The sequence below is a fragment of the Pecten maximus genome, chromosome 1 (genome assembly GCF_902652985.1).
Source record: "Pecten maximus chromosome 1, xPecMax1.1, whole genome shotgun sequence".
Lineage (NCBI taxonomy): Eukaryota > Metazoa > Mollusca > Bivalvia > Pectinida > Pectinidae > Pecten > Pecten maximus.
The window spans coordinates 960206-984187 of NC_047015.1; the positions used below are offsets into that span (position 1 = coordinate 960206).

At 38.3% G+C, this 23982-nt stretch overlaps 2 protein-coding genes across 4 annotated transcripts in view; both read left to right on the plus strand.

Moving 5' to 3' along the window:
* LOC117321797 (sushi, von Willebrand factor type A, EGF and pentraxin domain-containing protein 1-like) overlaps positions 1–22413 on the plus strand; it is a 157721-nt gene extending 135308 nt beyond the window's left edge. For all 3 annotated transcript variants that reach the window (XM_033876375.1, XM_033876389.1, XM_033876382.1), the window contains exons 34-46: positions 95–231; positions 3469–3684; positions 12041–12283; positions 12721–12800; positions 13747–13939; positions 14500–14736; positions 17046–17185; positions 17727–17920; positions 18181–18308; positions 19034–19150; positions 21668–21808; positions 21949–22115; positions 22300–22413. In XM_033876375.1, coding sequence (XP_033732266.1) covers positions 95–231; positions 3469–3684; positions 12041–12283; positions 12721–12800; positions 13747–13939; positions 14500–14736; positions 17046–17185; positions 17727–17920; positions 18181–18308; positions 19034–19150; positions 21668–21808; positions 21949–22115; positions 22300–22308 — 2002 coding nt within the window. In that variant the 3' untranslated portion in view covers positions 22309–22413. The remainder of the gene's footprint in view (positions 1–94; positions 232–3468; positions 3685–12040; positions 12284–12720; positions 12801–13746; positions 13940–14499; positions 14737–17045; positions 17186–17726; positions 17921–18180; positions 18309–19033; positions 19151–21667; positions 21809–21948; positions 22116–22299) is intronic.
* Positions 22414–22420: 7 nt separating this feature from the next.
* The window catches only part of LOC117339825 (proprotein convertase subtilisin/kexin type 5-like), a 41159-nt gene continuing 39597 nt past the window's right edge, over positions 22421–23982 (plus strand). The window contains exons 1-2 of the mRNA XM_033901536.1: positions 22421–22536; positions 23637–23914. Coding sequence (XP_033757427.1) covers positions 22421–22536; positions 23637–23914 — 394 coding nt within the window. The remainder of the gene's footprint in view (positions 22537–23636; positions 23915–23982) is intronic.

Here is a 23982-nt window from a genome sequence, read left to right on the forward strand (position 1 = left end):
TTTTTGATTTTCAAAAAAAAAAAAAAAAAAAAAATAATAATAATAATTGAACAATTGAAACGTTTGGAATGTTTAATCCTGTCTTCTTTTTCAGCTGTGACGACGAGCAGATGTTATGTGCCAGTGGTTCATGTGCATCAACTGCTGTCAACTGTACAGCGTACGGAAATGTGCGCAGGAAATGTTACTGTCAGCCTGGCTTTACCGGAGACAGGTGTGATATCAATATCGGTAAGATATCAAAGAGTTGTACCGAGGGTGATCTCTTGTCAGTTGGAACACTGGGTGTTTGTAGTACCGAGGGTGATCTCTTGTCAGTGGGAACACTGGGTGTATGTTGTACCGTGGGTGATATCTTGTCAGTTGGAACACTGGGTGTATGTAGTACCGTGGGTGATCTGTTGTCAGTGGCAACACTGGATGTTTGTAGTACCGTGGGTGATGTGTTGTCAGTGGGAACACTGGGTGTAGGTGGTACCATGGGTGATGTTTTGTCAGTGGGAACACTTGATGTATGTAGTACCATGGGGAATCTCTTGTCAGTGGGAACACTGGGTGTAGGTAGTACCGTGGGTGATGTGTTGTCAGTGGGAACACTGGGTGTAGGTGGTACCATGGGTGATGTTTTGTCAGTGGGAACACTTGATGTATGTAGTACCATGGGGAATCTCTTGTCAGTGGAAACACTGGGTGTAGGTAGTACCGTGGGTGATGTGTTGTCAGTGGGAACACTGGGTGTAGGTGGTACCATGGGTGATGTTTTGTCAGTGGGAACACTGGGTGTAGGTGGTACCATGGGGAATCTCTTGTCAGTGGGAACACTGCGTGTAGGTGGTACCGAGGAGGAACTCTTGTCAGTGGGAACACTGGATTTAGGCGGTACTGAGAGGGATCTCTTGTCAGTGGGGACATTGGGTGTAGATGGTACCGTGGGTGAACTCTTGTCAGTGGGGACATTGGGTGTAGATGGTACCGTGGGTGAACTCTTGTCAGTGGGAACACTTGATGTATGTAGTACCATGGGGAATCTCTTGTCAGTGGGAACACTGGGTATAGGTTGTACCGTGGGTAACTCTTGTCAGTGGGAACACTTGATGTATGTAGTACCATGGGTGATCTCTTGTCAGTGGGAACACTGGGTGTAGGTTGTACCATGGGTGATCTCTTGTCAGTTGGAACACTGGGTGTAGGTGGTACCGTGGGTGATCTCTTGTCAGTGGGAACACTGGGTGTAGGTGGTACCGTGGGTGATCTCTTGTCAGTGGGAACACTTGATGTATGTAGTACCGTGGGTGATCTCTTGTCAGTGGGAACACTGGGTGTAGGTGGTACCGTGGGTGATCTCTTGTCAGTGGGAACACTGGGTGTATGTGGTACCATGGGTGATCTCTTGTCAGTGGGAACACTGGGTGTAGGTGGTGCCATGGGTGATCTCATGTCAGTGGGAACACTGGGTGTAGGTGGTACCATGGGGAATATCTTGTCAGTGCGAACACTGGGTGTAATGTACCGTGGCTGATCTCTTGTCAGTGGGAACACTTGATGTATGTAGTACCGTGGGTGATCTCTTGTCAGTGGGAACACTGGGTGTAGGTGGTACCGTGGGTGATCTCTTGTCAGTGGGAACACTGGGTGTATGTGGTACCATGGGTGATCTCTTGTCAGTGGGAACACTGGGTGTAGGTGGTGCCATGGGTGATCTCATGTCAGTGGGAACACTGGGTGTAGGTGGTACCATGGGGGAATATCTTGTCAGTGCGAACACTGGGTGTAATGTACCGTGGCTGATCTCTTGTCAGTGGGAACACTTGATGTATGTAGTACCGTGGGTGATCTCTTGTCAGTGGGAACACTGAGTGTAGGTGGTACCATGGGTGATCTTTTGTCAGTGGGAACACTGGGTGTAGGTTGTACCGTGGGTGATCTCTTGTCCGTGGGAACACTTGGTGTAGGTAGTACCGTGGGTGATATCTTGTCAGTGGGAACACTGGGTGTAGGTAGTACCGTGGGTGATCTGTTGTCAGTGGGAACACTTGATGTATGTAGTACCGTGGGTGATCTCTTGTCAGTGGGAACACTTGGTGTAGGTGGTACAAATGTACCGTGGGTGATCTCTTGTCAGTGGGAACATTGGGTGTAGGTAGTACCGTGGGTGATCTCTTGTCAGTGGGAACACTGGGTGTAGGTGGTACCATGGGTGATCTCATGTCAGTGGGAACACTGGGTGTAGGTGGTACCATGGGGAATCTCTTGTCAGTGCGAACACTGGGTGTAATGTACCGTGGCTGATCTCTTGTGAGTGGGAACACTTGATGTAGGTAGTACCGTGGGTGATCTCTTGTCAGTGGGAACACTGGGTGTAGGTAGTACCGTGGGTGATCTGTTGTCAGTGGGAACACTTGATGTATGTAGTACCGTGGGTGATCTCTTGTCAGTGGGAACACTTGGTGTAGGTAGTACCGTGGGTGATCTCTTGTCAGTGGGAACATTGGGTGTAGGTAGTACCGTGGGTGAACTCTTGTCAGTAGGAACACTGGGTGTAGGTGGTACCGTGGGTGATCTCTTGTCAGTGGGAACATTTGGTGTAGGTAGTACCGTGGGTGATGTGTTGTCATTGGGAACACTGGGTGTAGGTAGTACCGTGGGTGATCTTTTGTCAGTGGGAACACTGGTTGTAGGTAGTACCGTGGGTGATGTGTTGTCATTGGGAACACTGGGTGTAGGTAGTACCGTGGGTGATCTTTTGTCAGTGAGAACACTTGGTGTAGGTAGTACCGTGGGTGATCTTTGTCAGTGGGAACACTGGGTGTTTGTAGTACCGTGGGTGATCTCTTGTCAGTGGGAACACTGGGTGTAGGTAGTACCGTGGGTGATCTTTTGTCAGTGGGAACACTGGGTGTAGGTAGTACCGTGGGTGAACTCTTGTCAGTGGGAACACTTGGTGTAGTGGTATAGTGGATGATCGCAATGGAAAAAACTGGGAGTATGTGGTATTTTGGATGATCGTTTGTCAGGGGGAAGACTTTGTGTAAGTGGTACCATGGATGATTGCTTTGTAAGAAGGGACATTTTGCGTACGTGGTGTCCATCGGTGATCATTTGCAATTGGGAAAAAGACTTTGAACATTAGACTGATCTATGAACAGTAGATTTATCTATGAACAGTAGTTTATCTATGAACACTAGATTTATCTATGAACTCTAAATTTATCTGTGAACAGTAGACTTTTCTATGAACACTTAACTTATATATGGACACTTGATATATCTATGAATATTAGACTTATATTTGAACATAAGGCTTATCTATATATATATGATTAGCAGCAAATAAAGAGTACCTGGTTTTACGATTACCTGGTTTTATGAGTACCTGTTTTTTACGAGTACCTGTTTTTTGTTCTGATACTTTATTAACGATAACTACCAAGCATATGTGGTATGAATGTATTGTTCTTATCCGATCAGATGATTGCCTTTCCAATCCCTGCCTGAATGGAGGAATATGTACCGATTTTGTGAATGGTTACCAGTGTACATGTGACCAATATGCCTTCTCTGGGATGAGATGTGAAGTTCGACGGGACCTGTGTTTTGGAGTATCGTGCGGTGGGAGTGGGATGTGTGTACCGGACTACACCAGGAATACCTACATCTGTGTTTGTGATCCTGGATATGCCTACGGTAGGACGTCATGTTTATAGATATATAATCCTGGTCATTAGGACGTCGTGTTTATAGATATACAATCCTAGTCAGTAGGACGTTGTGTTTATAGATATATAATCCTAGTCAGTAGGACGTCGTGTTTATAGATATATAATCCTGGTCAGTAGGACGTCGTGTTTATAGATATATAACCCTAGTCAGTAGGACGTCTGTTTATAGATATATAACCCTAGTCAGTAGGACGTCTGTTTATAGATATATAATCCTAGTCAGTCGGACGTCATGTTTATATATATATAATCCTAGTCAGTAGGACGTCATGTTTATATATATATAATCCTAGTCAGTAGGACGTCGTGTTTATATATATATAATCCTGGTCAGTAGGACGTCGTGTTTATAGATATATAATCCTGGTCAGTAGGACATCGTGTTTATAGATATATAATCCTGGTCAGTAGGACGTCGTGTGTATAGATATATAATCCTAGTCAGTAGGACGTCATGTTTATATATATATAATCCTAGTCAGTAGGACGTCATGTTTATAGATATATTATCCTGGTCAGTAGGACGTCGTGTCTATAGATATATAATCCTAGTCAGTAGGACGTCGTGTTTATAGATATAAAATCCTGGTCAGTAGGACTTCATGTTGATAGATATATAACCCTAGTCAGTAGGACGTTGGGTTTATAGATATATAATCCTGGTCAGTAGGACGTTGGGTTTATAGATATATAATACTGGTCAGTAGGACGTCGTGTTTATAGATATATAATCCTAGTCAGTAGGACGTTGGGTTTATAGATATATAATCCTGGTCAGTAGGACGTCGTGTCTATAGATATATAATCCTAGTCAGTGGGACGTCGTGTTCATAGATATATAATCCTAGACAGTAGGACGTCGTGTTTATAGATATATAATCCTAGTCAGTGTGACATTGGGTTTATAGATATATAATCCTGGTCAGTAGGACGTCGTGTCTATAGATATATAATCCTAGTCAGTGGGACGTCGTGTTTACAGATATATAATCCTAGACAGTAGGACGTCGTGTTTATAGATATATAATCCTAGTCAGTGGGACGTCGTGTTTATAGATATATAATCCTAGTCAGTAGGACGCCATGTTTATAGTTATATAATGCTAGTCAGTAGGACGCCATGTTTATAGTTATATAATCCTAGTCAGTAGGACGCCATGTTTATAGTTATATAATCCTAGTCAGTAGGACGCCATGTTGATAGTTATATAATCGTTGTCAGTAGGACGTCATGTTTATAGTTATATAATCCTAGTCAGTAGGACGCCATGTTTATAGTTATATAATCGTTGTCAGTAAGACGCCATGTTTATAGTTATATAATCGTTGTCAGTAGGACGTCATGTTTATAGATATATAATCCTTGTCAGTAGGACGTCGTGTTTATAGATATATAATCCTAGTCAGTAGGACGTCGTGTTTATAGATATATAATCCTAGACAGTAGGACGTTATGTTTATAGATATATAATCCTGGTCAGTAGGACGTCGTGTTTATAGATATATAATCCTAGACAGTAGGACGTTATGTTTATAGATATATAATCCTGGTCAGTAGGACGTTGTCTTTATATATATATAATCCTGGTCAGTAGGACGTTGTGTTTATAGATATATAATCCTGGTCAGTAGGACGTCGTGTTTATAGATATATAATCCTAGTCAGTAGGACGTCATGTTTATAGATATATAATCCTGGTCAGTAGGACATCGTGTTTATATATATATAATCCTGGTCAGTAGGACGTCGTGTTTATAGATATATAATCGTAGTCAGTAGGACGTCATGTTTATAGATATATAATCCTAGTCAGTAGGACTTCGTGTTTATAGATATATACTCCTAGTCAGTAGGACGTCGTGTTTATAGATATATAATCCTTGTCAGTAGGACTTCATGTTGATAGATATATAACCCTAGTCAGTAGGACGTTGGGTTTATAGATATATAATCCTGGTCAGTAAGACGTTGGGTTTATAGATATATAATCCTGGTCAGTAGGACGTCGTGTCTATAGATATATAATCCTAGTCAGTGGGACGTCGTGTTTATAGATATATAATCTTAGTCAGTAGGACGTTGGGTTTATAGATATATAATCCTAGTCAGTAAGACGTTGGGTTTATAGATATATAATCCTGGTCAGTAGGACGTCGTGTCTATAGATATATAATCCTAGTCAGTGGGACGTCGTGTTTATAGATATATAATCCTAGTCAGTAGGACGTTGGGTTTATAGATATATAATCCTGGTCAGTAGGACGTCGTGTCTATAGATATATAATCCTAGTCAGTAGGACGTCGTATTTATAGATATATAATCCTAGTCAGTAGGACGTTGGGTTTATAGATATATAATCCTGGTCAGTAGGACGTCGTGTCTATAGATATATAATCCTAGTCAGTGGGACGTCGTGTTTATAGATATATAATCCTAGACAGTAGGACGTCGTGTTTATAGATATATAATCCTAGTCAGTATGACATTGGGTTTATAGATATATAATCCTGGTCAGTAGGACGTCGTGTCTATAGATATATAATCCTAGTCAGTGGGACGTCGTGTTTATAGATATATAATCCTAGACAGTAGGACGTCGTGTTTATAGATATATAATCCTAGTCAGTGGGACGTCGTGTTTACAGATATATAATCCTAGTCAGTAGGACGCCATGTTTATAGTTATATAATCCTAGTCAGTAGGACGTCGTGTTTATAGTTATATAATCCTAGTCAGTAGGACGCCATGTTTATAGTTATATAATCCTAGTAAGTAGGACGCCATGTTTATAGTTATATAATCGTTGTCAGTAGGACGTCATGTTTATAGTTATATAATCCTAGTCAGTAGGACGCCATGTTTATAGTTATATAATCGTTGTCAGTAAGACGCCATGTTTATAGTTATATAATCGTTGTCAATAGGACGTCATGTTTATAGATATATAATCCTTGTCAGTAGGACGTCGTGTTTATAGATATATAATCCTGGTCAGTAGGACGTTGTGTTTATAGATATATAATCCTGGTCAGTAGGACGTCGTGTTTATAGATATATAATCCTAGACAGTAGGTCGTTATGTTTATAGATATATAATCCTGGTCAGTAGGACGTTGTGTTTATAGATATATAATCCTGGTCAGTAGGACGTCGTGTTGATAGATATATAATCCTAGTCAGTAGGACGTCATGTTTATAGATATATATTCCTAATCAGTAGGACGTCGTGTTTATAGATATATAATCCTGGTCAGTAGGACGTCGTGTTTATAGATATATAATCCTGGTCAGTAGGACGTCGTGTCTATAGATATATAATCCTAGTCAGTAGGACGTCGTGTTTATAGATATATAATCCTAGTCAGTAAGACGTCATGTTTACAGATAGATAATCCTAGTCAGTAGGACGCCATGTTTATAGTTATATAATCCTAGTCAGTAGGACGCCATGTTTATAGTTATATAATCCTAGTCAGTAGGACGCCATGTTTATAGTTATATAATCGTTGTCAGTAGGACGTCATGTTTATAGTTATATAATCCTAGTCAGTAGGACGCCATGTTTATAGTTATATAATCGTTGTCAGTAAGACGCCATGTTTATAGTTATATAATCGTTGTCAGTAGGACGTCATGTTTATAGATATATAATCCTTGTCAGTAGGACGTCGTGTTTATAGATATATAATCCTAGTCAGTAGGACGTCGTGTTTATAGATATATAATCCTAGACAGTAGGACGTTATGTTTATAGATATATAATCCTGGTCAGTAGGACGTCGTGTTTATAGATATATAATCCTAGACAGTAGGACGTTATGTTTATAGATATATAATCCTGGTCAGTAGGACGTTGTCTTTATATATATATAATCCTGGTCAGTAGGACGTTGTGTTTATAGATATATAATCCTGGTCAGTAGGACGTCGTGTTTATAGATATATAATCCTAGTCAGTAGGACGTCATGTTTATAGATATATAATCCTGGTCAGTAGGACATCGTGTTTATAGATATATAATCCTGGTCAGTAGGACGTCGTGTTTATAGATATATAATCGTAGTCAGTAGGACGTCATGTTTATAGATATATAATCCTAGTCAGTAGGACTTCGTGTTTATAGATATATACTCCTAGCCAGTAGGACGTCGTGTTTATAGATATATAATCCTGGTCAGTAGGACTTCATGTTGATAGATATATAACCCTAGTCAGTAGGACGTTGGGTTTATAGATATATAATCCTGGTCAGTAAGACGTTGGGTTTATAGATATATAATCCTGGTCAGTAGGACGTCGTGTCTATAGATATATAATCCTAGTCAGTGGGACGTCGTGTTTATAGATATATAATCCTAGTCAGTAGGACGTTGGGTTCATAGATATATAATCCTGGTCAGTAGGACGTCGTGTCTATAGATATATAATCCTAGTCAGTGGGACGTCGTGTTTATAGATATATAATCCTAGTCAGTAGGACGTTGGGTTTATAGATATATAATCCTGGTCAGTAGGACGTCGTGTCTATAGATATATAATCCTAGTCAATGGGACGTCGTGTTTATAGATATATAATCCTAGACAGTAGGACGTCGTGTTTATAGATATATAATCCTAGTCAGTATGACATTGGGTTTATAGATATATAATCCTGGTCAGTAGGACGTCGTGTCTATAGATATATAATCCTAGTCAGTGGGACGTCGTGTTTATAGATATATAATCCTAGACAGTAGGACGTCGTGTTTATAGATATATAATCCTAGTCAGTGGGACGTCGTGTTTATAGATATATAATCCTAGTCAGTAGGACGCCATGTTTATAGTTATATAATCGTTGTCAGTAAGACGCCATGTTTATAGTTATATAATCGTTGTCAGTAGGACGTCATGTTTATAGATATATAATCCTTGTCAGTAGGACGTCGTGTTTATAGATATATATTCCTGGTCAGTAGGACGTTGTGTTTATAGATATATAATCCTGGTCAGTAGGACGTCGTGATTATAGATATATAATCCTAGACAGTAGGACGTTATGTTTATAGATATATAATCCTGGTCAGTAGGACGTTGTGTTTATAGATATATAATCCTGGTCAGTAGGACGTCGTGTTTATAGATATATAATCCTAGTCAGTAGGACGTCGTGTTTATAGATATATATTCCTAATCAGTAGGACGTCGTGTTTATAGATATATAATCCTGGTCAGTAGGACGTCGTGTTTATAGATATATAATCCTGGTCAGTAGGACGTCGTGTCTATAGATATATAATCCTAGTCAGTAGGACGTCGTGTTTATAGATATATAATCCTAGTCAGTAAGACGTCATGTTTACAGATAGATAATCCTAGTCAGTAGGACGTCATGTTTATAGTTATATAATCCTAGTCAGTAGGACGCCATGTTTATAGTTATATAATCGTTGTCAGTAAGACGCCATGTTTATAGTTATATAATCGTTGTCAGTAGGACGTCATGTTTATAGATATATAATCCTTGTCAGTAGGACGTCGTGTTTATAGATATATAATCCTGGTCAGTAGGACGTTGTGTTTATAGATATATAATCCTAGACAGTAGGACGTTATGTTTATAGATATATAATCCTGGTCAGTAGGACGTTGTCTTTATATATATATAATCCTGGTCAGTAGGACGTTGTGTTTATAGATATATAATCCTGGTCAGTAGGACGTCGTGTTTATAGATATATAATCCTAGTCAGTAGGACGTCATGTTTATAGATATATAATCCTGGTCAGTAGGAAATCGTGTTTATAGATATATAATCCTGGTCAGTAGGACGTCGTGTTTATAGATATATAATCGTAGTCAGTAGGACGTCATGTTTATAGATATATAATCCTAGTCAGTAGGACTTCGTGTTTATAGATATATACTCCTAGTCAGTAGGACGTCGTGTTTATAGATATATAATCCTGGTCAGTAGGACTTCATGTTGATAGATATATAACCCTAGGCAGTAGGACGTTGGGTTTATAGATATATAATCCTGGTCAGTAGGACGTTGGGTTTATAGATATATAATCCTGGTCAGTAGGACGTCGTGTCTATAGATATATAATCCTAGTCAGTGGGACGTCGTGTTTATAGATATATAATCTTAGTCAGTAGGACGTTGGGTTTATAGATATATAATCCTAGTCAGTAAGACGTTGGGTTTATAGATATATAATCCTGGTCAGTAGGACGTCGTGTTTATAGATATATAATCCTAGTCAGTGGGACGTCGTGTTTATAGATATATAATCCTAGTCAGTAGGACGTTGGGTTTATAGATATATAATCCTGGTCAGCAGGACGTCGTGTCTATAGATATATAATCCTAGTCAGTGGGACGTCGTGTTTATAGATATATAATCCTAGTCAGTAGGACGTTGGGTTTATAGATATATAATCCTGGTCAGTAGGACGTCGTGTCTATAGATATATAATCCTTGTCAGTGGGACGTCGTGTTTATAGATATATAATCCTAGACAGTAGGACATCGTGTTTATAGATATATAATCCTAGTCAGTATGACATTGGGTTTATAGATATATAATCCTGGTCAGTAGGACGTCGTGTCTATAGATATATAATCCTAGTCAGTGGGACGTCGTGTTTATAGATATATAATCCTAGACAGTAGGACGTCGTGTTTATAGATATATAATCCTAGTCAGTGGGACGTCGTGTTTATAGATATATAATCCTAGTCAGTAGGACGCCATGTTTATAGTTATATAATCCTAGTCAGTAGGATGTCGTGTTTATAGTTATATAATCCTAGTCAGTAGGACGCCATGTTTATAGTTATATAATCCTAGTCAGTAGGACGCCATGTTTATAGTTATATAATCGTTGTGAGTAGGACGCCATGTTTATAGTTATATAATCCTAGTCAGTAGGACGCCATGTTTATAGTTATATAATCGTTGTCAGTAAGACGCCATGTTTATAGTTATATAATCGTTGTCAGTAGGACGTCATGTTTATAGATATATAATCCTTGTCAGTAGGACGTCGTGTTTATAGATATATAATCCTGGTCAGTAGGACGTTGTGTTTATAGATATATAATCCTGGTCAGTAGGACGTCGTGTTTATAGATATATATTCCTAATCAGTAGGACGTCGTGTTTATAGATATATAATCCTGGTCAGTAGGACGTCGTGTTTATAGATATATAATGCTGGTCAGTAGGACGTCGTGTCTATAGATATATAATCCTAGTCAGTAGGACGTCGTGTTTATAGATATATAATCCTAGTCAGTAAGACGTCATGTTTACAGATAGATAATCCTAGTCAGTAAGACGCCATGTTTATAGTTATATAATCGTTGTCACTAGGACGCCATGTTTATAGTTATATAATCGTTGTCAGTAGGACGTCGTGTTTATAGTTATATAATCCTAGTCAGTAGGACGTCGTGTTTATAGATATATAATCCTAGTCAGTAGGACACCATGTGTAGGTCACTTGATCTGAAGGACCAGTTGGCTAATGACATGGCGCAGTTTTCATTGTCTGTCCGTCGTTAAGTTGTCCGTCCGTTGTTTCTCCCTCCAGCATTTATCAGTATTTCATTATGTCACTAGAGTATCACGTGACCTAATATAGTTACATTGTGTCCGTCATCATCCTTCGTTTGTCGTATGGGTCGCGGTGGCTGTGTGGTTAAGGTGTCGCGACACTTTATCTCTAGCCCTCCACCTCTGGGTTGCGATTTCGAAACCAACATTGGGCAGTTGCCTGGTACTGACCATAGGTCGGTGTTTTTTCTCCGGATATTTCGGCTTTCCTCCAAAACCTGGAACGTCCTTAAATGATTCTAGCTGTTAATAGGATGTCAAACAGAAAATAACCCACATTTTTCAGCATGCTTTGTTTAATTGCTATTGCGAATATTTAAAACTTGGTTAGACTTGTCAATATGGGATGACAGTTTATTAGAAAACATTATAACTCAGGTGACCAATAAGGCCCATAATAAATCACTAATAGTTCTGGATGGCAAAAATAAATTTGGATGAAATATACAGTAGGATGTCACAAGTTAGTGTAAGTCAGGAAGATGTATACAGTAGGATTTCAGAAGACTGAGGTCAGAATGATGTATACAGTAGGATGTCACAAGTTAGTGTAAGTCAAGAAGATGTATACAGTAGGATTTCAGAAGACTTTGAGGTCAGAATGATGTATACGGTAGGATGTCATAAATTTTCGCAAATTTAAGGCTGAACTCTGCTGGATTTATGACATTACTACGTATTATTTATATACATTGTTTTAAATATTTCCAGGTGAAATTTGCCATTTCCAAGTGTTCAAGGACAGAAAGCCGGTTGGTGTGACACCATTCGTAACAGGAGAACAGCCGTCAATACAGAGCTGCCAGGATAGTTGTATTGGGTCATGTTTGGCAGTGGGCTATGACAACTCCAGCGGCACCCAAATGTGTAGCCTATACAACCAGAACCCAAATTTACAATTACAGACACACCAGGGATTCCTCTTCTACACAAAAAGTTGTCAACGTCCTGAAGGTAGAAAATCTGTTACCATTAATGTCTATCAATTTAATATATATTTATATAACAAGGAAGAAACTTTGTTTTAGTCTATGCCTCAGCATGGATCCGTTTTAGGTTTGGTTACAGCTCGGATCAGTTTTAGGTTTTGTCACAGCTAGGATCAGTTTTAGATTTTGTCACAGCTAGGATCAGTTTTAGATTTTGTCACAGCTAGGATCAGTTTTAGGTTTTGTCACAGCTTGGATCAGTTTTAGGTTTTGTCACAGCTAGGATCAGTTTAAGGTTTTGTCTCAGCTCGGATCAGTTTTAGGTTTTGTCACAACTAGGATAAGTTTTGATTTTTTGTTGCAACTTGAATACGTTTTAATGTTTTGACACTAGAAGATGTTTCTGTTACAGCTACGATAAGTTTAAGTTTTTGTTACAGATCCCTAAAACATATTTTTCAGATGATTTCTATACCCCCTGGTTTGATTTGAATGATCCAAATGGAGGAAATGACAATGAAAGACTTAGTGAGTTAGAGATGGTAAGTTGTACGTTTAATCCGATATTGTTTTATAACAATATGTTAAAATAAATTGTAAAACAAATCAAACAAATCTGATAAATGTTTACGCCCTTGCCATTTTATGGAGGCAAATAGCATCACCGATCATTGTCATTAGGCTTTGTCTTATGATGATCCTTACCTAAAAATGACAGAGAAACCCCATTAAAGGCCTTACTGTGTAATATGACATCATCTAGCTGTACACCTGATCCGTACTGGTGGTCATCAGTCAACATTTAAGGCATGCGCGGAGATAACTACGAACAAAGGTTAGGTAGGAGAATATCTGGATTCAGTTCACCAAGGTATTAAAGTCAGGTAGGAGATAACCTTGATTGAGTTCACTAACATATAAAGATCAGATAGGAGATTACCTAGTTTAAGTTACCCAAGATACAAAGGTCAGAAAAAACACATGAATTAGGTTATGAACACAAAAGGATAGATAGGAGAATGCCTGGATTGAGTTCACCAAGATACAAAGGTCAGGTAGGAGATACCTAGACTTTGTTCACCAAGGTACAAAGGTCAGGTAGGAGATACCTAGACTTTGTTCACCAAGGTACAAAGGTCAGGTAGGAGATACCTAGACTTTGTTCACCAAGGTACAAAGGTCAGGTAGGAGATACCTCTACTTTGTTCACCAAGGTACAAAGGTCAGGTAGGAGATACCTGGAGAGCGTATTCCTAACAGACTAAGACCAGACTATAGGGTTACATAGCATCATAATTCCATGAACTAATTTGTAATACAGACATGTTCAAAGATCAAGGTCGTAATGGCTGGACATTAATACAAAGATAAGTGTTTTCTAATGAGTGGAGAGATTGCAGACTTACAGACATTTTAACTACACAGATTGAGATATTTAACCTGTAGTACTATGCACACAGAATGTCAGACATATCGCCTTTGTTTTAGTATGGTGTAAGAATATGCAATGGCTCAGCACCACTGGAAGCAGAGTGTCGTGTGAATGGTACATCCATTCTGTCCTCGGAAACAGCGGACAACTTTGATCTTCAGTGTGGTGTCGGAGGTTTGGAGTGCCAGCATTCAATAGCCAATGAATGCAATGATTATGAGGTCCGCTACAAATGTGCTGTACATAAAGGTAGGTATGCCTTCATTATATGTTTCAACATATCTACAAGCTGATTCTTCATGCTGTTTCAGTAAATGCATTTAATGATTTCTTAACTGTTCTTAAAAAGCCTAGCAATAACTGTAATTATTAACTGTGATCTGTACCTAACCCATAGTATTACCTGACATCTGTACCTAACCTTAAGTGTTAACTTACATCTGTACATAACCTTAAGTGTTAACTTACATCTGTACCTTACCCTTAGTGTTAACATATATCAATACCTAATCCTAAGTGTTAACTGACGTCTGTAACTTACCCTAAGTGTTAACTTACATCTGTTACTAACCCGAATTGTAAACTGACATATGTACCTCACCCAAAATGTTAACTGGCATATCTACCTAACCTAAGTACTAACTGACATCTGTAACTTACCCTAAGTGTTAACTTACATATGTACCTAACCCTAATTGTTAACTTTTATTTGTACCTAACCCTTAGTGTTAATTGAGACATGTACCTTACCCTAAGTGTTAACTGAGACCAGTACCCAACTGTTAATAGTGATTCTACATTGTTTTCAGTTTTTGATGGGAAGAGTTGTATGGTGAAATCCGACTATTGTCAGCCGAACCCCTGTATGTACAATGCTCAGTGCCAATACAACTTTGGTGGATTTACATGTGATTGTCCCACCGGATTGTCAGGTTCCTTGTGTCAGCACAACCCAGACAACTGTAAAGATAACATGTGTAGGAATGGGGCAACTTGTGAAGACCAAATCAACGGCTATACATGTAACTGCGCCTCTGGTTTCTCAGGTAGGTGTCTTAAATATAGGTACCTTGCGTCTCTCACTTGTTTTTTTTATCCCTCAGCCAAATAGTCGATGGCTTTTTGTCTTCATCATGTCATCTGTCCATATGTCTGTCAATATGTACGTCTGCCTGTCATTAATATAGGTAGATCTATTTTAGCCCTTGTGAATGCTTGCATGGATCTGTTACTTGAATTTCATACAAGTCCACAGAGTTTTCATGGTAAAGCATTTATATTTTTTTCATGTAAGTCAAATAATATCTTTAAAGTTTTCATGATATTTTAAAATGGGAATATAACATTAGAAAAGTGATGAAGGTGTGCGTTACATTAATGTTTCTCACTACACTTGTTTCACAGCCTATGTACCCTGTGATAAAATCCGTACCAGCGTGTTATTGTTTTTGTTTACACTCGACTTTCAAAGCCTCGAATTGGTTGGTTAACCTCTTGGCTGTGACCAGGGACCTACTTTTAATAGTCCCATTTTGTTTGTCGTGTCTGTCTTCTTGGCGTGATTAAGCGAGATGGCTTTCCTCATGGAAATATCGGTTAATCTAGGGTTGGACGATGGTTAAATTAGACGACGCACGAAAGCAAGATATTGTATCGATTATAGTAAACCAAAACTGACACCCCACCTTCTCGTTGATTCTCGATATGCGGTGGAACCCGATAGCCATGGATGAATGATCAAAACAATGAGCAAATGTGATACAAAATAGTTAGATTGCTGTCCCTAATCGTAGCCATTTGAATGAAACGGTCGCGGCATATATCGTAGGCCCAAACATACAGGAGAGCCTCCCTTTTCCTGGTACAGTTGTAGCTGTAGCTCGGTGTCATTCGGTATGGATATGGTACCAACAGCGAAAAAAACCCCCAAAAAACCAAAAGCGTATAAACACTTTATTAGCATTCCACTTACCTTTATTACGAATATATATCCCAAACAAAAAAATGTGAAAATCAGTTTGGAACTTTTGTCTCGTGTCAGTAAACTGATGATATTTCGTGTAAACACACTGACAAATGTGAAATACATATTGCTCAGCACTCAAGATCAGTTTCTGACATATTTGTTAGAATGCACGATGTCTTGAATGAATAAATCTCAGAATGAACATTTAATATCACAATAACCAGTAATAGGATACCTACGAAATCGAAGAAAGGACCAATAATTGAATCTGGCAATGATTAGTCTAATATTCAGCGGTGACGTTTGACTTCGCGATGACGGTTTCGTGTTCGAATATATTCGAGTGGAGTTAGTTAAACAAACTACCTATTAATAAACCACACGAATTGTCAAATTAATATTTAGTTTTGTAAATGTATGTCATGTACAAATTATTACAGAATATATGAGTCGTGCATCTAAAATAGATGGTCATCTTTCGTTCATAACCAACTATATTTTGTCGCGTAGTAACTTGGTTCACATAATTTAGTTGCTACGTTGAGAGAATTTGAACTTGACAAGCTTACATTTGTAGGTAAAGAAGTTACGCGTTAATCACGTTCCCTGACTCGTGACGATTGTTTATCATTTTAAGCTAACTCTTGTTATTTAAAATAAGAAAATTTACTCACAAGAGTAGGATATAAATGATAAACAATCACCAATCGTTTGGAAACCGCTATATCTCTGTGTAGAAAGGGAAGGGGTGGGGGTGTATAATATGATGATCAAGCCTGCCATGAATTCCTCTAGGCAACTACTACAACTCTTGTGAACAAGCGTTGCTTAGCTACTATGGTTTTAATCCATGAGTAACTGTTCCAACGCATCGCTGAGGAGGACTACTTGGCAACTTCTATGACAACTTTTCTACGAGAGTTGTTCTCATTGACATTCTTCCAAAATGTGTCGTAATAATGTATGTATTTCAATAATGAAAGGTCGCTATACTTTTCTCATTTAATTTGAAGAGTTTGGTATTTAAATGTGCATGCACACATTGTGAATTTGTAAAAATTCAAAATAGAGTCCGTACAATAAAACTGAATTTTTCAAATAACGGGGAGCGGGAGTATTATTCGGCCATTGGCTTTTAGCTCTAGTTGAATTTCTGTTGAAATGCATTCAAACTTGGTTAGAATCATCAATATTGGAGAGCGGTCTGATCCTGTACTCATGTTAGCAATGAATGATCCCCAGGGGCTGATGGGAGAGGCCGAAAAGGGTCAAATTGAGTGCCATATTTTAACTCAGGTGACCAGTGAGGCCAATAGCTTTTCTGTCTATTTTCTTCATCAATTGGTTATATATTGACCTCCGAAAACAAATTCACTTGAACACCCACAGGTCCATTATGCCAGAACAATGAAAACAACTGTTTCCCGAACCCTTGCTATAGTCCAGGCACAGACTTTGCTGGCTGCCAGGATGGCATCAACGATTTTACCTGTCCATGTATCCCTGGATTCACTGGTAAAAACTGCTCTGTAAGTAAACTTGTCTATATATATTAGTATATACTGATAAAAACTGCTCTGTAAGTAAACCTATCTATAAATCTCACTATATACTGATCAACTAGTACCATTTGCCGGTTTCGTAATTACTATAAGATTCACTGAGAGAATATTAGATGCATATGCTTGCCAGTTCCCTTTAAAATCAGCGTAAGGATATATTAATGTTAGTAAAACAATATGATATACATAATCATTGCTTTGATCATAATTTGTTGATCAGAATATAATGATGAGAATTACCAACAGACACTGCATACTATCTATGCCATGGCTAAATGGCCATCACCTGAGTTGAGTACAACCAAACACCTCCCTATCGCTGTCTACGACTAATTACTTTCAATTGTATCAGGTAATTAACATGAAGGGGACTGTTACCATCTGTCTGACAGGTTGTGGGTATAAATTGGTACTATGATTGCATAGGGATGATCATTAAGAAGGCCCATCCGCCAATATCGGGCTTTGAAACGGCTTTATATCAAAACTATTAAATTCCTGTTTGCAGACAAACATTGATGACTGTGCCAGTGACCCTTGTCTCCACGGTGGTAACTGTTCTGATGCTACCAATGGCTATAGTTGTGCTTGTCCCCAGGGCTGGACAGGAACCAGTTGTGAAATCATTGTAGACCAATGTAATACCATGCCATGTCAGAATGGTGCATCATGTTCACAACTCTTCAACAACTTCTTCTGCACGTAAGTATCCGGTACAACTATCTCAGCTAGTCATATGCAAAATACAACAGCTAGGTGGATAGATACACATTATATCAGATGGATATATATAACAGTTATGGGACTATGGTATGTTTCGGCCAGGGGACAGAACCTTGAGCCTTCAACTCAGGAACAATGTAGTTGTATTTTAGTACTTAATCATATTAAGCTTTAAGTTGGTTTTTAACAAGCTCAGTATTTTGTACAGTTTTTTTGTTTACTGCTTTTATCATTATCAGATGTCCTGAGGGAACCTACGGTCATACCTGCGAGTATAGCCCAAATCTTTGTCAAGATAGCAACCCCTGCCTTAACAATGGACTGTGTAAAGTGAACGGCTCCATGGCTACCTGTAACTGCTCATCTAGTAAGTAACATGATGTGTTGTTATTTCACCTGCTTCTCATGTAAGTAACATCATATGTTGTTATCTCACCTACTCGTCCTGTAAGTAACATGATATGTTGTTAGCTCACCTGCTTCTCAGGTAAGTAAGTGATATGTTGTTAGCTCACCTGCTCCTCAAGTAAGTAAGTGATATGTTGTTAGCTCACCTGCTTCTCAGGTAAGTAACATGATATGTTGTAAGCTCACCTGCTCCTCAAGTAAGTAACATGATATGCTGTTAGCTCACCTGCTCCTCAGGTATGTAACATGATATGTTGTTAGCTCACCTGCACCAATGGCATGTTGTTATCTGACCTGCACCAATGGCATGTTATCAGATCTGCACCAAGGGCAAGTAAGCTAGGTTGTCATATCTTGAATCTAGTTGTTTCTTTTCAACAGCTAATTCCCAGTTACCAAGTAATGTTGGGTTAGTAGCATTCTGGAAAGTAGGGCTACTAAGTTAGTTGTAATGAAAGGTCATTCATTAGAATCGTTAAACAACATCTCTATAATAAAGCGTCAGGATAGTTCGCCAGTAGTATGTTGGAATGAAGGACTATCAAGTTTGTTTACTGAATGACCTTTATCCACTCTGAAGGTCACGAGGTCAAAACTATATAAAAATATATCTAACAATCGAAACGTTTTATAGATCTTACTTTAGACTATCATGATAATGTTTTTACATATATTTTTCTATAGACTACCATGGCGATGGTTGCCAGTCTGTCGTTGATCACTGCAGGGATTCCGACTTCTGTAAGAATGGCGGGAAATGTGAAAACCTTTCACCAGGCTTTAAGTGCAGCTGTAACAAAGGTAGGATTTTAAATCTGTAAATGTCTAACAGTGTTATCTCATCTGGAGAGTCTGGTATTGATCATAAACCAGGTATGAAAGATACATCTATAAGTACTTTCCTTCATTTGTACAAAACATATTTACACTCTCCAGCTGAAGGTAGAAAGTAGAGTTGATTGTTAATGGGTGGATAAATTTGGCGGGAAATTTGAAGTTTCTTATGGTGAGTAAGCCTGTATAATCTCCTCATCCCTCCTTTAAACAAATAATAACATTGTAATAAACATGAACATTTGATTTTTTTTTTTTAAATATTACGGATTTTTTTCTGCCACTTTCTAGTCTTCTCATATAACAATTTGATAACTTACAAAAACAGAAGTAATAATAATAATAAAAGGGACCATTAAGTACCGAGCAGAAAGTGCAGCTAGCAAGTTAATAAATTAATCAATTAAAAATGAGACATTGTTTTTATTCAAGACAATGTTCATATTATAAAGTAAAATTTTCATTCATTATAAAATTTTCAAAATTCAAATGTTCTTGCTATATTTCATTCATTTTGATGAATTTTGATGAATACTGGTATCAGCTGCTGTATGCATCTTTTTCATCAATAGTACATAATCACATTCTGATTATAAAAGTTCATGAATGCTATCTCACATGCAGGGAAATCCCGATTTATTTTCATTTTCCCGGTTTGTATGGACTGGGATACGGTCATATCAACTAAATCCATCGGGATATGTTGGGATTCCAAATCCCGCCGAGATCAAAGCGCGGTGAGATCCCGATGTCATTTTCTCTAGGGCTGTTCTACAGGATATGACAGGTCGTACTTTGAGAGTATAATGTTTTGTGTCAGGATATGACAGGTCGTACTGTGAGAGTATAATGTTTTGTGTCAGGATATGACAGGTCGTACTGTGAGAGTGTAATGTTTTGTGTTACAGGATATGACAGGTCGTACTGTGAGAGTATAATGTTTTGTGTTACAGGATATGACAGGTCGTACTGTGAGAGTGTAATGTTTTGTGTTACAGGATATGACAGGTCGTACTGTGAGAGTGTGATGTTTTGTGTTACAGGATATGACAGGTCGTACTGTGAGAGTGTAATGTTTAGTGTTACAGGATATGACAGGTCGTACTGTGAGAGTATAATGTTTTGTGTTACAGGATATGACAGGTCGTACTGTGAGAGTATAATGTTTTGTGTTACAGGATATGACAGGTCGTACTGTGAGAGTATAATGTTTTGTGTTACAGGATATGACAGGTCGTACTGTGAGAGTTTAATGTTTTGTGTTACAGGATATGACAGGTCGTACTGTGAGAGTTTAATGTTTTGTGTTACAGGATATGACAGGTCGTACTGTGAGAGTTTAATGTTTTGTGTTACAGGATATGACAGGTCGTACTGTGAGAGTTTAATGTTTTGTGTTACAGGATATGACAGGTCGTACTGTGAGAGTTTAATGTTTTGTGTTACAGGATATGACAGGTCGTACTGTGAGAGTATAATGTTTTGTGTGACAGGATATGGGGGGTCGTACTGTGAGAGTATAATGCTTTGTGTTACAGGATATGACAGGTCGTACTGTGAGAGTATGATGTTTTGTGTTACAGGATATGACAGGTCGTACTGTGATAGTATAATGTTTTGTGTTACAGGATATGACAGGTCGTACTGTGAGAGTATAATGTTTTGTGTTACAGGATATGACAGGTCGTACTGTGAGAGTTTAATGTTTTGTGTTACAGGATATGACAGGTCGTACTGTGAGAGTATAATGTTTTGTGTTACATGATATGACATGTCGTACTGTGAGAGTGCAATGTTTTGTATTACAGGATATGGCAGGTCGTACTGTGAGAGTATAATGTTTTGTGTTACAGGATATGGCAGGTCGTACTGTGAGAGTATAATATTTTGTGTTACAAGATATGACGGGTCGTCCTGTGAGAGTGTAATGTTTTGTGTTACAGGATATGGCAGGTCGTACTGTGAGAGTATAATGTTTTGTGTTACATGATATGACAGGTCGTACTGTTAGAGTATAATGTTTTGTGTTACAGGATATGACAGGTCGTACTGTTAGAGTATAATGTTTTGTGTTACAGGATATGACAGGTCGTACTGTGAGAGTATAATGTTTTGTGTTACATGATATGACAGGTCGTACTGTGAGAGTTTAATTTTTTGTGTTACAGGATGTGACAGGTCGTACTGTGAGAGTATAATGTTTTGTGTTACAAGATATGACAGGTCGTACTGTTAAGAGTGTAATGTTTTGTATTACAGGATATGACAGGTCGTACTGTGAGAGTATAATGTTTTGTGTTACAGGATATGGCAGGTCGTACTGTGAGAGTATAATGTTTTGTGTTACAAGATATGACGGGTCGTCCTGTGAGAGTATAATGTTTTGTGTTACAGGATATGACAGGTCGTACTGTGAGAGTATAATGTTTTGTGTTACAGGATATGGCAGGTCGTACTGTGAGAGTATAATGTTTTGTGTTACAGGATATGGCGGGTCGTACTGCCAGATTAACATTAACGATTGTGTTGGTAATACCTGTCCAGCCACTGCAGCCTGTCAGGATATGATCGACGAACACTACTGCAGATGTCCTTTGTTTAAAACAGGAGAAAACTGTGAAAAAGGTATATACACTGAGGGGTGGGATTTTAAATGTAACAAAACAGAAATGTATTCGAGGCCAATTAAATATGTACATATTTATTAAATCTGTATATTAATAATGACTGTATTGTGACATATTTTCTTTATCTTTATTATACAGATCTGAGCACAGACTACGACTTGTGCTTCCATTTATCGGATAAAACTGGTTACGCCGCACTGCCTTACCCCGATAAAGCTAGAAGGGGACTCTTTTTCTCTTTCGTTATGGGTACGCTTCTCCAGAGACCAGGGTACCGGCACCTTCCTCACACTGTACTCCATGCCGTAAGTACCAAGGACCAATGTGTCCCCTATATCGACAGCTATAGTAATGATAATGGTGTAATAGTAGTGATGTACAGACTTCAATAATCTTCCATGACAATATTTGATATTGATTTAACTTCCAGGACAATATTTGATATTGATTGTAATCATTTCATAAGGATTTTCACTGTTGTTATTTTAGATCTGCTAACAGCTTATCTCTCCCTGAGAAGTTCCTGGAGCTGGATGACTCTGGAGTGACAGTCTATGAAGTGGGACAATCCCCGAAGAAGAGCACTTTCCTTTTTGAGAGCATCAATGACATGAAATGGCACCAGGTATCGGTGGTATGGCACAAGGATAGTGGACTGGATCTCATCCTTAACAGTATACGTCACAACACTTTAGATGTCTATTCAGGGAAGTCACTCAGCCTAAAGTAAGTACAGACTGATATTGTTACCCCTCTTTGTGATAGAAGACATTATATATACACTGTAGTTATATCCCCTTTGTGATAGAAGATATGATATAAACACTTTATTTATATCCCCTTAATAATGTTAGACATCTGCACACTCTAGTTACCTCCCCTTTGTTATAGAAGACATGAGATATACACTATAATTATCTCCCCTTTTGTTATACATGTATTATACGTATCTGTACACTGTAGTTATCTCCCCTTTGTAATAACAAACATGATCTGACTATACATGCCCTTTGTGAGAGTAGACATATGTATACTGTAGTTACATACACCCCTTGTGATAGTTGACATTATCTGTACACTGTAGTTATATACCCTTTGTAATAGTAGACATGATCTCTACACCACACCGTAGCTATTTACCCTTTGTAATAGTAGAATATATCATATATTATATATTATATTATCATATTAAATCATATTATTATATGATAAGGAAATTGAGGACCATTTTAAAACAATATATTCCTAAATTATTATATATATGTAGCTATTACTTTTTTCAATGTAAGAAAAATGTAATAGTAGACATATATGTACACTGTAGTTATCTCCCCTTTGTAATAGTAGACATATATGTACACTGTAGTTATCTCCCCTTTGTAAAAGTAGACATTGTCTGTACAATGAAGTTATCTCCCCTTTGCAATAGTAAAATATCTCCTTTGTAATAGTAGACATTGTCTGTACAAAGAAGTTATCTTCCCTTTGTAATAGTAGAATATCTCCTTTGTAAAAGAAGACATGGTGTGTACACTGTAGTATCCCCCCTTTGTAATATTAGACATTGTCTGTACAATGAAGTTATCTTCCATTTGTAATAGTAGCCATAGTCTGTACACTTTATAGTTATATGATGGTAGCAGATAGTTGGGGCCTGTTCATTTGTGTGAACTGACCAGTTTGTCAGCTTTTGGTGACCTTTTGTTGCAGAACTGCAAATGTTGAAACAGGTCTTAAAAGTCTTTGTTAAAGCTAATTTGAAAGCGACATCTAGGTTATGAAATGTAATGACAATACTTTATTGATATTCTCTTGTTTTTCTCCAGTGTGTGGGTTGTGCTCGGTGCCATGTTAGATACGACCACCTCCCAGCCGATAGAAGATAAGGGTTTTTATGGATGTCTGAGTCAGGTCAACCTGTATAACAGGAATCTAAGCTTCCTCAATGAAGGTCCACGCATCATAACCAGCCCACAGATTTACTTCAGCAATGTTGTCCTGGCATGGAATGAGTATATCCTGTACCGAGGTGTGAACACTGTGGCACCATCCTTCGCTGCACGTGGTGCATGCACTGGCAATGTTCTCTGTATGACTGGCCAAGGTACTAAAACATCCCTGTGTTGTACACCAATGTAAAAAACACCCTTTACATTAGGCCTGGTAAATGTC